The sequence below is a fragment of the Peromyscus californicus genome, unplaced genomic scaffold (genome assembly GCF_007827085.1).
Source record: "Peromyscus californicus insignis strain IS unplaced genomic scaffold, ASM782708v3 Scaffold_4__1_contigs__length_199733344, whole genome shotgun sequence".
Classification (NCBI taxonomy): domain Eukaryota; kingdom Metazoa; phylum Chordata; class Mammalia; order Rodentia; family Cricetidae; genus Peromyscus; species Peromyscus californicus.
The window spans coordinates 103,702,403-103,719,427 of NW_026294562.1; the positions used below are offsets into that span (position 1 = coordinate 103,702,403).

The window sequence follows — 17,025 nt, forward strand, 5'->3', positions numbered from 1 at the left end:
CCACAGACCTCACGTCCACCTCCTAACTGCCAGCGTCTCATCCCCCACCCCAGGGCATCTTCTCTCCTGAGCCCTGAGTGGGCGCAGAGACCATGGGAACAACGGAGTACACTCAGCTGTGACAGGGGCCCAACCTGGAGCTTCACTGAAAATGTAGTGACTAAGCTGGGCCCCAGCAGAGCTGAAGGCAGGGTGGGGGGTGGGGTGGGGTGGGGGATCAGGCGTGCAGAGGGGCAGAGCAGTGGACGCAAAGATGGAGAGACCCACACTGCACTGCTGCTGCTCTGGAGCCAGCGCTTGTGGGCAGCTGGGTCTGTGAAGCTTGGTGTTTTTGAGGGCAGGGGGAACATTTCTTTAGTTTCCAGTGGGCAGAAAGGATAGAGTAGGAGGAGGAGGCCTCTGCTGACTTCTGTTACACTAGTCAGTCCTTTCATGTTACAAATCAAAGCTTAGGCCAGAAAACAGCCATTTCCTTCTGGTGGAGACAAGGCCTATTTTCTGGTGAGAGCCTCAGACCCACACCAAATTTCTAGTCCCGGTCCCAGTGTGCAGCCAGCTGGACGATAGATATGAAAGCCTCTGGCTCCAGACTAAGCCCTGACCTTAACCTAGGCTACCCCATTGTGGGAGCCCGTTTTCAGGTTCCTCGTGGCTTTACCCAGCAGGTCCCCATAGAGGATGATTAGGACCACGGGCCTGAGTGCAGGTGTCTGAGATGGTCTGCACTTGGCTGTGCTGGGGGAGGAGGTCTTTTGCTCCACCCCTTGGCATCTCTATAAATACCCTGGGGCAGAGACAGTCGGGGCCCATTGGAAAAGGTTCCAGGCCCTCTTGAGGCTATCCTTTATTTTCTGTTTATCTCCACAATATTCTCCGCAATGTAAATCCTTCTATCTAATATTTCCTGCTTCTCACACTCAAGAAAACTCTGGGGAGCTGTGGGGTTGGTGGGTAAACGCCCCACACCCCATGACAGAAGGGGCACTCCTAAGGATTAAATTTCTTATTAGTGAGTGCATACTATGTACTAGGAAACTCAGCTGCCTCAGTGTGGGTAAAGGGTCCCCTTCCCCGTGACCATCTAGCAGCATTGTGTCCAGAGCTGAGCCAGCCTGATCTTCAGCTATAGCTGGGTGGACCCTGGGAAGGTTTGCCTTGGTAGAAGGAACTCCCCTTCACTGCTGTCCAGTGAGAATTAAGATTGCAGGCTTAGCCTACTGAAGAGTGTCATTTCCTGGATGCTTCTTGTGGATCCCAGACATTGCCACAAGGGGGCGCCGAGATCGGTTCCATGGCAGATGTGGCAAGGCTGTCTGGACGCCTCACGTGTTGATGCTCACCTAGCTCCGGTTCCAAGCTAGAAGCTACAGATCAATGGACCCAGAGGGCTGGACAGACACTTAGCCACCATCTGGAGTACACTGCTGGGAAAGGTGGTGTGGAGGGGCCGAAGGACCTGCCTCCATCACACAGCCAGTCAGCATTCACTGCCTGTTTCCTCTGGACTCAGACTGATGCTCTTGGTTCTTAGGCACTCGAAACAATAACATTAGGGACAAAACACCCACATTTCTAGCCCCCACCCTCTATTTCCCCACAGTTCTGAAAACTGAATTATTTCCTTCTTCATCCCTAAAATCATAGACTACTGAGGTTGGACCGCTCCACCTAAGACAGATGCCATCAGAACCACCCTGTCATGTGACTTCCGAGTGCCTCAGCGTCTGCACCTGTAAAGTGCATAGATCTCTACCCATGACTAACAGAGAATACTGATATCTGACAAATGAACTGAAAGTGGTCACCCCATGGCTTAGCCCATAGGCCCTATCCAGAAAATGTAATTCCAACACTGGGCAGTGGAAGCAAGAGGTTCAAGAGTTCAAGGTCACCCTCTACTACATAGTGGGTTGACAGAGAGAAATACCTGTCTCCTTGCTACAAAATTCCCATAGCCCCAACCTTGAATAAAGTGGCTGACTGTCCTGTAATACATCAGCAAATTAGCAAGTTGATTAACATTAAATCTTTTTTTTTTTTTTTTTTTTTTTTTTTTGAGACAGGGTTTCTCTGTGTAACAGTCCTGGCTGTTCTGGAACTTGCATTGTAGACCAGGCTGGCCTCGAACTCACAGAGATCTGCCTGCCTCTGCCTCCCGCTGTCCAGCATGGCACAGGCCTTTAATTCCAGCACTCGGGAGGTAGAGCCAGGTGCATCTCTGTGAGTTTGAGGCCAGCAACAGGCACCAAAACTACACAGAGAAACCCTGTCTCGGAAGAAAAAAAAAAAGAGTTGCCATGGTCATGGTGTCTCTTCAGAGTATTAGAAACCCTAAGACACCATCTCACTGATGCTCAGAGTGACATTTCTTTTTTTTTTAAGATTTATTAATTTGTTTTTATTATGTATACAGTGTTCTGTCTGCATATATTCCTGCACGCCAGAAGAGGGCATTGGATCTCTTTATAGATGGTTGTGAGCCACCATGTGGTTGCTGGGAATTGGACTCAGGACCTTTGGAAGGCCAGCCAGTGCTCTTAAACCTCTGAGCCATCTCTCCAGCCCCAGAGGGACATTTCTAAAACATGAATCAGATCATGCCCCTGTTTAAACCCTTCAATGGCTGTCCCTTCAAAACATGCAAACCCTGTAGCAGCCTACAACACTCAGAGGATTGCCCCTGCGAGATCTCCAGCTTCATTCGGTGCTGTGCAGGGGCCAGATGGCAGCGTCAGCAGTGCTAGGTCCTGAAAAGAAGGTGTTGTCTCTGCCTTGTGAATGACGAATGGGAGCAATGTAAACTAGATCAGATGCAAGGCCAGCTTCACGTTGGGTTTTGCACTTTGATTTTTGGCATATGTTCTTTCTTTAAAAAACTGACCCACCTCCTCCCACTTCTCAGCACTGAGTGCTCCCCACCCGCTGCACCCAGGCTTCTCTTCAGTTCTCTGGTCCATGCCCCTTCTTCAAGCCAGTGCTCCTGTTCCTTCAACCTATGCCCTTCCCCTGCTCTCACCAGCCTTTGCACAAGTGACTCCTCTGTGCCCTTCGGGCCTCACCATGAAAGCCCCTTCCTCGGGACTGGACTGTTTCCCGGGACTGTTTCCCCGGGACTGGACTGTTTCCCGGGACTGTTTCCCCGGGACTGTTTCCTCAGGACTGTTTCCCGGGACTGGACTGTTTCCCGGGACTGTTTCCTCTGGACACCTCTTGCTAGCTCTGCACTGGGCTTCTACACGCTTGCCGTGTTGTCTTTGTTGCTTCCCTGGCTTGTCACACGTCCCCAAGCCCCTGTGCACACATCAGCACACTGACGGGCCTGGCCATGAGGCTGTAGGAATGGAGCCGGCTGGAGTCTCTGTCTTTGCTCTGCTCCGCTTTCCTCTTTCTCGCTCTGTTCCATTTGGGGGAGATATGGAGGTGTTATAGTTTGGATCTGGACCCCCCCCCCCCAGAGGCCCATGTATTGAGGGCTGCTCCTTAGGGCTTTTGGGAGGTGATTAAGAGGTCGGGCCTAGTGAGGGGAGGTGGGCCGCTGAGGATGCACCCTTGAAGCAGATTTCTCATTCCCCTTACTTTGTGTCTTGGCTGTCATGAAGAGAACAGGCTTCCTCTGCCACACACACCTGCCATGATGCACTGCGGCTGTTCTAGGCCCAAAGCAACAGGGCTGAAACACGGGGCAAAATAACCCCCCCTTTTTTTTTGTACTAAATTGTCTTCAGGTATTTTGACCCCATGAGAAGCTAACACACGAGGCCCTTCTGTGATCCCAATACTCAAGCATTCATCCATTCATTCACTGACTTTATCCTGTCATTTGCTCAGCGATGCTTGTGAGGCCTCCCTCATGTCTGGATGCCAGGGGTTCAGAGAGAAATCAAAAGCGGAGGTTTACACAGAGTGAAGGTGACTGACTCACCCTACCCAGTATAACTGGCACATGGATAAATCCATAAAGACATGCCAGGCAGCCATGAGGGGTGCAGAGGAGGTGGCCATCAGAAAGTTCCAGAAAGGCTTTTCAGAAATGTGATTGGAAGGGAAAGGAGAAACGCCATCAGGTCCTGCCTCCCAGGCCAGCTGGACGTGTGCAGGCTCCTTAGGAGCCTGTCGGTCTCACAATTCTAACCTGGTCTTGGACAAACCTGTCTTGTCTCATCCTGCTCCTCCAAGCTGCCTCTCCAGGGCTATCTCGCCATCACCCTAAAAGTGACTTCCTATCACCAACCAGCAAAGTACCTTCTTCAGCCAGTCAGTCAGGCTCCCCTCACTGGCCTGCCACCTTCTCCTCACCTCCTTGTCCTCCATCTTCTCCTCACCTCCTTGTCCTCCATCCTCTCACCTCCTTGTCCTCCATCCTCTCCTCACCTCCTTGTCCTCCATCCTCTCACCTCCTTGTCCTCCATCTTCTCCTCACCTCCTTGTCCTCCATCCTCTCACCTCCTTGTCCTCCATCTTCTCCTCACCTCCTTGTCCTCCATCCTCTCACCTCCTTGTCCTCCATCCTCTCACCTCCTTGTCCTCCATCCTCTCACCTCCTTGTCCTCCATCCTCTCACCTCCTTGTCCTCCATCCTCTCCTCACCTCCTTGTCCTCCATCTTCTCCTCACCTCCTTGTCCTCCATCCTCTCACCTCCTTGTCCTGACATCTTCTCACCTCCTTGTCCTCCATCCTCTCACCTCCTTGTCCTCCATCCTCTCACCTCCTTGTCCTCCATCTTCTCCTCACCTCCTTGTCCTCCATCCTCTCCTCACCTCCTTGTCCTCCATCTTCTCCTCACCTCCTTGTCCTCCATCCTCTCACCTCCTTGTCCTCCATCTTCTCCTCACCTCCTTGTCCTCCATCCTCTCACCTCCTTGTCCTCCATCCTCTCACCTCCTTGTCCTCCATCTTCTCCTCACCTCCTTGTCCTCCATCCTCTCACCTCCTTGTCCTCCATCCTCTCACCTCCTTGTCCTCCATCCTCTCACCTCCTTGTCCTCCATCTTCTCCTCACCTCCTTGTCCTCCATCTTCTCCTCACCTCCTTGTCCTCCATCCTCTCACCTCCTTGTCCTCCATCCTCTCACCTCCTTGTCCTCCATCCTCTCACCTCCTTGTCCTCCATCTTCTCCTCACCTCCTTGTCCTCCATCTTCTCCTCACCTCCTTGTCCTCCATCCTCTCACCTCCTTGTCCTCCATCCTCTCACCTCCTTGTCCTCCATCCTCTCACCTCCTTGTCCTCCATCCTCTCCTCACCTCCTTGTCCTCCATCCTCTCACCTCCTTGTCCTCCATCTTCTCCTCACCTCCTTGTCCTCCATCTCCTCCTCACCTCCTTGTCCTCCATCTTCTCCTCACCTCCTTGTCCTCCATCCTCTCACCTCCTTGTCCTGACATCTTCTCACCTCCTTGTCCTCCATCCTCTCACCTCCTTGTCCTCCATCTTCTCCTCACCTCCTTGTCCTCCATCCTCTCACCTCCTTGTCCTCCATCCTCTCACCTCTTTGTCCTGACATCTCCTCACCTCCTTGTCCTGACATCTTCTTCGCACCTCCTTGTCCTGACATCTTCTTCTCACCTCCTTGTCCTGACATCATCTCCTCACCTCCTTGCCCCGCATCTTCTCCTCGCCTCCTTGTCCTGACATCATCTCCTCACCTCCTTGCCCCGCATCTTCTCCTCGCCTCCTTGTCCTGACATCATCTCCTCACCTCCTTGCCCCCCATCTTCTCCTCGCCTCCCTGCCTGATGCTCTCCTTGCAGCCTTTGCTTCAGCCAAACAATGCAGATGCCAGGTCCCTGCTGTGGGCCTTTGCTCACCATTGCTCTGTCTGCCTAGAGCACCCTGTCCGCTCCCTCCTTCCTGTACAACACCCCGCTTTAGGAACACTCCTTTATGCCCTCTCATTGTACTTCATATGCCGTTTTAATGATTGCACTCAGCACTGAGGACTGAGCTGAGTGAGGAACTCTCCCCAGCCAGGGCTGCCATTGGCATAGTTTTCTTAAGTGGGGGACGGGGGTCTCAGGCTGTGTGCCTGGTGAAGGTCTAACGGCATCTGGTTGGACCAGTGAATGAATAGAAGAGGCTCTGTTGAGAAGAAGGGATACACTTAATTTAACTAATTTGGTTTGAGCGAGAATGGCCCCCCATGGCTCATACATGTGAACACTTGGTCCCCCATTGGTGGGACTATATGGGAAGGCACAGGAAGTGTGACTTTGTTGGAGGAGGTGTGTCACTAAGGGCAGGCTTTGAGGTTTCTCTCTTTGACTGTGGTTGTGAATCAAGATGTGAGCACTCAGCTGTTCTCTGCTCTGCTGCCGTGGACTCCGACTCTGGAACCATAACCCCGGCCAAATGCTTCCTTTTCTAAGTTGCTTTGGTCGTAGTGTTTTATCACAGCAATAGAAAAGTGACTAAGACATCACACTTTGAGACTTTTCAAGTCAGCCCTGACCTTCCCCTCCAGCCTCTGAAGAGCCAGTCATTGTTCCACCTGACCTTTAACCTTCCTGCCATGGCATCTATGCCGTACTTGGCCACTTAATGGTTCTCAACCTATGGGTCACGACATCTTTCACAGGGGTCGCATATCAGATATCCACATTATGATTCATAACACTAACAAAATTACAGGTAGGAAGTAGCAGCAAAAATAATTTATGGTTGGGGGTCACCACCACATGAGGAACTGTATTCAAGGGTCACAGCATCGGGAAGGCTAAGAACTACTGTCTTAGTTCCATGTTTCCCTGGGAAATACACACAGGGCTGTATAAATATCATGATGATCCTAAGCAATTTGAAGTATTTTTTTAATGTTGAAATGGTCACATTCCAGACTAAGTTCCAAAGGATACAAAGTGCTTTAGAATAAAATAGCATCTATGAAGATAATTATAGGATGTGCTTCTTGAACGCTTACTGCTTCTGAGACACTATCCACGTGGTTGGTGTGCATTTTCTTGAATGCTTTGCAAGCAGCAGGCTGAGTTTCCTTCCCACTAGCGCTTGAGTCACGCAGGCTGAAAAGTCTGAGATGGGACACGTATTCGAGGGATGCGTTTCTGGTGTCCAGCAGACAGCCTGTGAGGAGCTGAACCCCAGTGAAAGCTTGTGGGAAGATGGACTGCACTGATGGGTCTCCCTCTGCTCTTATTGGTTCTTTAATACCCTTGTTTAAATGTGCCCTCCAATGTGAAGTTTGTCTGGGTGCTACGGTCCTTGGGATTCATTCAGGACTAGTCTAGCATGAGTAACGAGTACTAGCTCAGTGCTGTACTGAGTGACCAGGCTATCACTCTTCACTTATTGGACCCTTCTATAAGGAGTTGGCTAGGGAAGGGTCTGATTTCCTGGTACCCAGCAGAGGAGTTCTCTGGGCATTTGCTGAGTGAATAAAGTAATTAAACTAGCTGATGGAAGTGAACCCCTAAAGGAAGACCAAGTGACTCTGTGTTCTCTCTCTAGGCCCCCCTTTTTTTTACATTTATATGTATGTATTATGTATCTACGGTTATGAGTGTGGGCTCCTATATGCTATATACAAGTGTGCACCTGAAAGTCAGGAGACAACTTATGGGACTGAGCACTCTCCCTCTGCCAGGTGGGTTCCGGGGATCAAACTCAGATCCTCAGGCTTGGCAGCGAGCACCTTTACCTGTTGAGTCAGCTCACTGGCCCACAGACTCCTTTTCCTTAACTTGTGCTGTAGGCTGAATGACAGCCCAGGTATTCAAATCATTTGAACCGGTGATTACAACTATATTTGGAAAAAGGTATTTACATATATATTTATTTTTCTTCTCTTCTCCCCTCCCGTTCCCTGCCTTTTCTCTTTTCTTTTTTGAGATAGGGTCTTACACTGTAGCCCACGTAGCTGGCCTGGAACTCCTGTGTAGTCCGCTCATGGCAACCGTCTGAGTGTTGCTGTTACAGGCATAAGCTACCCTGCCTGGCTCTGCCTTTGCCACTAAATGAAGAATCTCAAGATGAAGTCTGGACAGGGCATCTAAACTCAATGTCAGTGTCTTGATAAGAGAAAGGAGACACAGGAAGAAGGGGAGAAGGTCAGGGGATGACAAAGACTGTAATTATGCAGCCAAGGGAGTTGGAGAGCCAACAGAAGCTAGAAAAGCAAGGGGGGACAACACCCCAAACTGTGAGAGAATGCATTTCTGTTGTTTTCAGCTACCAAGTCTGTGGTAATCTGATATGGCAGCCTTGGCAAACAAGCACAACTCAGAAACAGAAATATGTTTTCTGTGAAATTCCACTGCATCTTGGCACTATATGGGTTGAGCTGCATGCAATTTGGAATTTCCCAACCACTCACTTCTCAACAGACACCTGACCCTTCATTGAGGCTCCAGCCATGAGGAACTGCTCAACGTTTCACAACAGGAGACTGTGACATCGAAGCAATTCCGATGCAATTCATCTCCCCCTGGAAGTTACTGTGCTTACCTTCTCTTTTAAGAAGGGGGAGGGGCTGGGGAGATGGCTCAGTTGGTGAAGTATTTACTCAACAACCATGAAGACCCGGGTTCCAGCCCCAGTATCTTAATAAAAATGTTGGGCACAGCAGTGCATACCTTTAATCCCAGCTCGAGGGAGGCAGAGACAGGAGGATCCCTAGGGCTCATTGGCCGGCCATCCTTGCCCTACCTACTTGATAAGTTCCAGGCTAATGAGAGACCCTGTCTCAAAACATGGTGGATGGCTCCCGATGAGCAATTCTCAAGGCTGACTTCTGATCTCTTCATACACACACACATGTGCATGTACACATGCAAACATGTGTACACACACACATCAATTTTTAATAATGGTGCTAGGGATTGAACCCAAGGCCTTGTGAATACCAAGCATCTACTCAACCACTGAGCTATACTCCCTCCCACTCAGTAAAAGATTCTAAATCCATCTATTATATGCTAAGGTTCATGGGCACATATTTTGGCCTACCTAGCCCCCACAGTGACACTATTACTATTCTACAGACCGATAAACTGGAGAGTGGGGAGGTGACCTGTTCGGTGACAGCTGGAAGGTGGCAGTCAGAATCCCAAACTGCCTGCTTCCTGTTGTGTCTGCCTCTCTGAACACTGTGTTCTTTCTGTCCTATCAGGACAGGTGGTGGAGAAATTCACATTCTAAGGGGGAGGGGGGAATCAATATCCTGCAAAATGACTCAGAGCTACTTATAGAAGCGACGGCTGTAGCTGCTATTATGATCAAAGAAGTCCTCAGGAAAGAGGGCATTTGAGCTGTACCTTCATGTTCATTCCCTTATTCTCTGCAGGCAATGGGGATCCAGGGATGAATCAGACAAGGTCCTTCGGTTGAGGAATTCACGTGTGCATGTTTGTGTTCAGGGAGGCAAAGTGGCGGTTTGTGTGTGCTAAACGCCTATTAAAAGACAAAGTGGAGGCTGATGTAGTGGCACACACCTGTAATCCCAGCACTTGGGCGGCTGAAGCAGACTGAGCTACCTGGTGAGTACCAGGTCAGCCACGCCTCACCCCCCCCCCCCCCCCCCACAAAAGACAATACAATAGAATAAACTGGACGGCGGTAGAGGTAAGGTTCCTAATTCAATCCCAGAGAGATGAGCGAAATCTTTTTGAAGAAAGGACTCCTGCCCCAGCTGAAATATGACGGTTTAGCAAGCATTAGTCACAAGCAGTAAAGTCTTTCTAGGCAGAGCATAAGCATCCCACCCGCAGAGGTGAGACAGTCTCCTGGGTGGCTGGCACACTTTGTAGCTAAGCTTACTAGTACTAGAAGCTGGAAGGGGCGTGGACTTGCGGGTCTGAGTTGATCGTTGAAGAGCTGATGGACTGCCCGACGGATCTCTGGTCTTAGTGATCTCTCGGTGGCGGTTCCCCTCTCAACCATGAAGCATGGCTTTTTTGTAAGTGGATGAGAACAAGACAGACCATCCATCCCGACTCAGCTGGTTCCAAGCCGGTCCCCGCCCTCCACTGGAGGCTCTGTTACCATGGCAACTAGGTTAGGGCGGAAGTGGCTTAGAAGACTGACTCTCACTAATCAGGTGACTCTCCAGACTTCTGCACGTGACACAGGAGCCCAGGCGCGCGCTCTACCTAATCAAGACGCCGTCCCTCTTTCACCGACAACTGACAGTGCTCTAGAGCAATGGCCTATGAGGCTCCCCTAGGAGACCCCACCTCTCAATAGTGAAAGGACCAATTAGAATGAGGCAAAGAGAAGTAACGCCCCAGGTTTCGCCCGGGTTTGACAGACGCAATTGAGGCCATCCTAAGAGTCCCTCCGCCCCTAGCCATTGCGGCCCGCGACGGACGGACTCGCTGCCCAATAGCACGTCCCTTGGCCGCCGCCGGGTCCCGCCCTCTCAGGAACGGAACCAATGAGCACGCCAGCTCCCGGCGGGGTGGAGGGGTTGCACTGCGGTAATATGGCTCTTCCTTAGCCAGCGGCGGTGGCCAGTGCGGGCGCCGAGCTGCCGGGGCTCTCGGGTGGTCCGTTTCTAGGCTGCAAGGGCTCGGCGGATAGCGGCTCCGGAGGCGGCGGCGGATGCAGGAGGAGTGCCCGCCTGGCCGCTCGGCGGCCCAGGGGTCCAGATGAGCTCCTGTGCCTCTCTCGGGGGCCCGGTGCCCCTGCCACCCCCGGGCCCGTCCGCCGCGCTGCCGTCCGGTGCCCCCGCGCGGGCCCTGCATGTGGAGCTGCCGTCCCAGCAGGTGAGCCAGCCGCGAGCCGGGGCCGGAGAAGGCCGGGAGAGGAGGTTGGCTAGGCTCGCGGGACTGAGGAGGGCTGACAGGAGGAGGACCCCGAGTCCTGGGTCGGGGGAGCCGGGCGTTCCCGCGCTCAGACCTCCGCATCCCTCCCGGAAGGCGCCGGGGAGCCCTGCGCCCTGCTGGCGGTCGCCGCGCTTTCTCTTTCGCTCCCGCGCCGAGGAGTCGGTTTCTGCACTTATTCCTAGCGTTATGGGATGCTTCTTTCTGCTCCTCCTGAGGAAGGTATTTGGGACGTTGGGGTTTCTTTCCCAAGTCTCAGATCCTCATGGCACACTTCACTCCCTCGGGTGAACGCCTGGAAGGAGGATTTGAAGTATGTATTCATATCTTGGATCTTAGGTTGCCGGGGTATAAGGACGAGAGAACACTGACTTTGGGGATCTGACAAATTTCTTGGTGACACCCGCCTATCTATAAAGTACGTCTTCCACTGCCCTCCCGCAGTCCCTCAGGGGTGAGACTCTGCAGGGACCTTAGCATTGAAGAGGACCAGGACAAACTGTCAGGCATGGAGAGGTTACCGTGCTAGGGCTGTGCAAAGTGCTCATTGAATCCTCACAACTCCATGAGACAGCTGTTTTTATCATCCTGATTTTTCTGTTCTAGAAACAGGCTTGTCCACTGCCTTCCCGTTACTGTTACTGGTGGGGCTGGGCTTCCTAACACAGCGTCTGACTGCAGACGGTGCACCCGCATAGTTTGCTTGAGACTTGAGCAGCGACTCCACCACAGTCCACTCAGGACAGAGCAAGCTCCCTTAGACCCTTCCTGTAACTTTCCATCCTTGCCAGAGACAGGAAGGAGCCACACAAGAGCGCAGAGGCTATGGGAGAGAGGGCCAGGCATGAAGTGGATCGGAATGTAAAGGAAAGAGAAATGTTGCTCACACATCCACACTCCCAGCCTCCGCTACCCGGTGCCCTACGAGTAGGGAAGCAGCATTAATTGCAGAAGCAAGACTCTGTAGTAGGAGAGAGCTTAAAAGATCAGAAGCCATGTGCCCTGATTTTGCGGTGGACTTTGTGGAGAATATTAGGAGTTGGAAGGTAGTGAGGTTTGGATTGCATTTCGAGGTCGTAGGAGAGGATGAGAGCGTCACTGGGAGGGCTGTTTGTGGATTGGGCATTAATGTGAATTTTTGTATGTGTGGGAGGTGGATTGCGAGGGGGTGCTGGGAGAAGCAATAGTGGGTACTGTTAGAAGCAGCCTGGAGAAATCCTGGAGTTCTGGGATCTAGCTGGGCATAGTCTAGGGGAGCTATGAGAACATGTGGGGTTGGAGAAGAGAAAGCATCATTTACTACACAGAGCCTGTTCTATTAGTAATAGTTCACAGTTTAACACTAGGGGACGTAACCCAAGCAAACTGTCCACAGACTCAGTTCAGCTCCATTTGTTAGTGTTTGTCAAGTTTCCGGATTGGTGGGTAGTGGCCTACGTTTGCAGCTGGATGCTGCATGAGCTTGGCATGCTCTTTACCGTTTTCTGGGAGTGTCATCCTGTTAGGCAGCCTATGTAACAAAACACATTCCTTCTGTGGTTGACATTAATTTCCCTTTCTAGATCAAAGTTGCTCAGGTTTTGGGAAACAAATATATTTTAAAAATAGCATTTTGTTAATTAATTGTATTAATGTACTATATAACACAAGTTTCGATAGTATTAGCCTCTTTCCACCCTAGCTACTTCTAGAAAGATTTGGGTTTGCCCACGAAAGCCCACAAAATTATTTATAAAGATGTACAGTTTTATCTTTTTAAAAATTTAATTAATTAATTTTTTAGCAGGGTCTCACTGTGTAGCCCCTGGATAGGTTGGAATTCACTATGTAGACTAGGCTGGCCTTGAACTCACAGATAAACACTTGCCTCTGCCTTCCAAGATGCTGGGATTACAAGTATGCATGACTATACCTGGCTGGAACTACAGGCTTGTGCCATCACGCCAGGGTTAGTTTGTTTTATTTTGCATATCTAATCTGGAACCTTTCTTTTCATGGTTGAGTACTAGCTATGGTCCACTTACCCCTCCACTGGCTCTAATGTGACCGTACTATAGCTCTTCAGTCACCTCTGCTTCTGGGTCCTCTGTGTAACTGTCATTTAAGCAAGAAGCTGTGGTCATACACTTTGAAGACTCTGTCATTTTTGGTTGATATTTGTCATTATTCGGTGAATCAGCAGAGGCTCAGCCAAGGAGGAGCATGCTGCGCACCCTTGGATTTAGGAGTCTTAAGATAAAACTTTTTTTTTTTGGCAGAGACCTTTAATGTGCCCTTAATATTAAGCTTAACTGAGAGAATTTCTTTCCTCTTCCAAAGCTCCTCAGCCATGTTCTCAGAGACTCAGAATGCAGACATTTTTAGAGGTTTTTAGTGATTACCCTTTTTGGAGGTCACATGTTCCTTTAAGAATTCATAAAAGGGGAGCTGGAGAGAAGGATCAGCAGTTAAGAGCACTGACTGCTCTTCCAGAGGCCCCGGGTTCAATTTTCAGCACCCACATGGTGGCTCACAACTGTCTGTAACTACAGTTCCAGGAGATCTGACACCCTCACAAAGATATACACGCAGGCAAAACACTAATGCACATAAAAAATAAAAATAAATAATTTTAAAAAATAAAGAAAGAAAATAAAACATTTTAAAAAGGAATTCATAAAAGAAACAGACTCTTAGAAAATGCACTTACACTTACTCTTGCATGAGTCTTTGATTTGTTTAAATGGAAAACTTCAGATTGAGTCTTCCTAAGTTGGCTTAATCCTTTTCAATTAAAAATATTACAAAATGTAGCTATTGGACTTTTTCTTGGATAGTCTTTCATATATATGTGTATCACCTACATTTTTCGTCTGTCTATGTATGTGGGTCTGTGCACATGTGTGTAGAGGTCAGGGGACAACTTCTATGTCAATCCTGAGACACTGCCGGCCCATTGTTTGGAGACAGGGCCTTTGTCCACGTTGCTCTGGAACTCTTGCCTTACTTTGCTGAGTGCTAGGATGCTGGTGTGTGCTATCACACCTTCCTGATTTTTTTTCCTCCTGTGACACCCCGCTTCCCGTTGAAGGGCTTTTGGACTATTTCCAGCAATTCTCTATCCACTGCACTGGATGGCTATGTTGAAGGATCTCTCAATACCCACGATGTTCTGTAGGATAAAGTTAGAGCAGTGAAAACACAGGATAGGTAGTGTGTTTGTGGTTATTTATTTGTTTGTTCGGCTGGCCTCAAACTCACAGGGATCCACTTCCCTACTTCTACTCCCTCCCAGCTCTGTGTGTGTGTGTGTGTTTGTGTATGTGTGTGTGTGTGTGTGTGTGTGTGTGTGTGTGTATTTGTATTTAAACCCATAGGAATCTTCCTATTTACACGTGTACCATTATAATAGAGCCGATTTCTCTTTATTTTTGCCAACTTTGGACATTGAGTGTTTTCTCACCTGAGTTTATTGCTTCAGACCACATATGTATGCTCATGTGTGTGCGTATGTATTTGTTATTTAAATGTGCATTTCTTTAGCTGTTGGTTATATTTTAACAGCTTCCTTTATTGCATATTAGACAGTTTGTTAAGCACATGGTCTCAGTTTTCCTGACTAACCTTATGAGTTTCAATATCTTTGCATGTATTTTCTTGCTACCTGAATTTCTTCTGTGAAGCGCTTGTTTGTGTCCTTAGCATTCGCTTTTCTTTTTTTTTTTTCTTTTTTGGTTTTTTCGAGACAGGGTTTCTCTGTGTAGCTTTGCGCCTTTTCCTGGAACTCACTTGGTAGCCCAGGCTGGCCTCGAACTCACAGAGATCCGCCTGGCTCTGCCTCCCGAGTGCTGGGATTAAAGGCGTGCGCCACCACCGCCCGGCAGCATTCGCTTTTCTAATTGTTGTGCTTAAGAGTTTTATAGTCTGGAAGAATCCTTTTCTTTCTCTCTCTCTCTGTCTCTCTCTCTCCCTCCCTCCCTCCCTCCCTCCCTCCCTTCCTTCCTTCCTTCCTTCCTTCCTTCCTTCCTTCCTTCCTTCCTTTCTTGTTTTTATTTTTGAGAGAACTGGGTTAGAGCTATTAGCCTTTATTATTATTATGAATTTTATCTTAGTGTGTATGTGTGTATTTCTGTTTCTGTGTTAGTTGGGGAGCATGGTACTAGGAGGTCAGAGGACAGCCTCAAGTGTTGGTTTCCACCTTAAGAAGAAGAATATTGTTTTCTCTGTGGCATATGGCAGGCTAGCTGGCCTGCATTTTATAGGAGTTTCTGGATTCCAGAGTAACCGACCCTTGCTTTATGTTGGTTCTGAGGACCTGAACTCAGGTCCTCTCACTTTTAGGGCAATGCTTGCCCACCATCTCCATCATCATCATCATCATCATCATCATCGTCGTTGTCGTTGTCATCTTCATCAAAGTACTGGGGTTGAATTCAGGACCTTGCACATGCTAGGCAAGTCCTCTGTCACTGAATTATAGCCGCAATTCTTTCTTTACATTTTTTTTTTTTTGAGACAAGGTCTCATTAAATTGTCCAAGCTTGCCTTGACTTGATCTGTAGCCCAGATGGTCCTTGAGCTTAAAATTATCTTAGGTTTATTTATTTTATTTTATGTGTATGAGTATTTTGCCTGAATGTATGTGTGTACATCACATGTGTGTCTGGTGCTTGCAGGGTACAGAAGAGCCTGTTAGATCCCCTGGAAAGGGAGTTACATATGGTTGTGAGTTGCCTTGTGGGTGCTGGGAATTGAACCTGGGTCTTCTGCAAGAGCAGTAGTAAATGCCCTTAACCTCTGAGCCATCCATCCAGCCCTGCATTTTAATATTTTGTAAGCGAGGAATTCAGTACCATCAAGAACGTGCTCAGTGTTGTTCAGCTTGGAACTTTTTCATCGTCCCAAGCAGAACCTGCAGACCAGTAAACAGCTCTACGTTTTCCTCCACACTCGCCCTTTCATGGTTAACTCTCTTCTACTTTCTGTTTCTATGAATTTGACCATCTAGGTTCTTTCGGTACGTAAAATTCTTAGTGTTTGTGCTTTTGTGTCCGCCTGATTTCCTTCAGCATAATGTTTTCAGGGTTCATCTTCGTCGTAGCGTGTGTCAGAACTGGTCTCTCCTGCGAGGCTCACCCACTGTGTGTGAGCCCACCTCTGAAATGCTCATCTGGCCAGTCAGTGAGCCTTGCTTTTCACCTGCTTGTTTTCCGGGCGTAAATACCACGCAGCATTTAGTTGTTCTGGCTCCTTTGGCTGTGACAGTTTCTGACACTTTCCCTTTTTTGATGCCCTTGACTGGTCACATTTTTAGGATGTTTCTGTGCTAGCTTTAATATGAATTGTCTTTCATAGTTACCCTAGGGTTGTAGGCTTTTAAGAGCAGGGTTTAAGAGTGAGGCACCATTTTACTATGGCAGATGTCCATACTATTACACTATTTTTTTTGGCGGAGATGAACTGTGGTCCCTAGCTGAGATGTTAAGGGACTGAAAGCGTTTTTTCTCCTAGTCCCCTCCCTGGCTCCCAACACAGCACTTTTGATACCAAGTGTGGGAATTTTCCTCGGAACCACCACGCAGCTCTCCAGTGGGTACCAGCAGTGTGATCTATAATTAAATAGTGACACTAGCTACCTGGAATTCACAGGTTAAAGGCTTAGCCCCACCCCCATGCCCTTCAGATGCCTATCTCAAACCTGGGCTTTCCAGAACTTTTGGCCAATTGGGTGTAAACTGAGGGTTTTTACAGCCCCCTCTCCTCACCCCCCAGTTTTGATCATCCGCTAGAATGGCTCACAAGGTCAGGAAACCCTTTCAGTTTACTGGTTTATTTATTGTAAAGGAAATGGGGAGCAGTCAGATGGAAGAGAACGGTGTAGGAAGTGGGGGAAGCTTCCCTGTCCTCAGAGTGCTCACCCTCAGGTTTTCGGAGATCATTATGTAGACACTGTTGATGTCTAACTCAGTTGCCAGTTCCTTTCCTGAGGTGAGTGGGGCTGACAGATAGGCACCCAGGAGCCTGCCAAGCATCACCTCCTTAGACTAGAGGCGCTCCTAGGAAATGATCTGTGTCAGGAACCAGGCTCAAACACCTAAACCAGAAAGGAGGATTTCCCTTCGAACTCCTTGTTGGGGGAATTAGGAGGTGAAGGTCTAGGGATTGAAGACCAAGATAAGTGTTTACTGTGCATCACCACAGGTAGTGAGCAGGTAGTGCTCACCTAAGACATCACCACACAGCAGGTAGTGCTCACCATAGGTTTCACCACACCGC

The 17,025-nt window shown here is 49.2% G+C and overlaps 1 protein-coding gene across 1 annotated transcript in view; it reads left to right on the forward strand.

Moving 5' to 3' along the window:
* The first annotated feature begins 10,432 nt into the window (after positions 1-10,432).
* The window catches only part of Uvrag (UV radiation resistance associated), a 279,199-nt gene continuing 272,606 nt past the window's right edge, over positions 10,433-17,025 (forward strand). The window contains 1 exon segment of the mRNA XM_052762201.1: positions 10,433-10,713. Coding sequence (XP_052618161.1) covers positions 10,597-10,713 — 117 coding nt within the window. The 5' untranslated portion in view covers positions 10,433-10,596.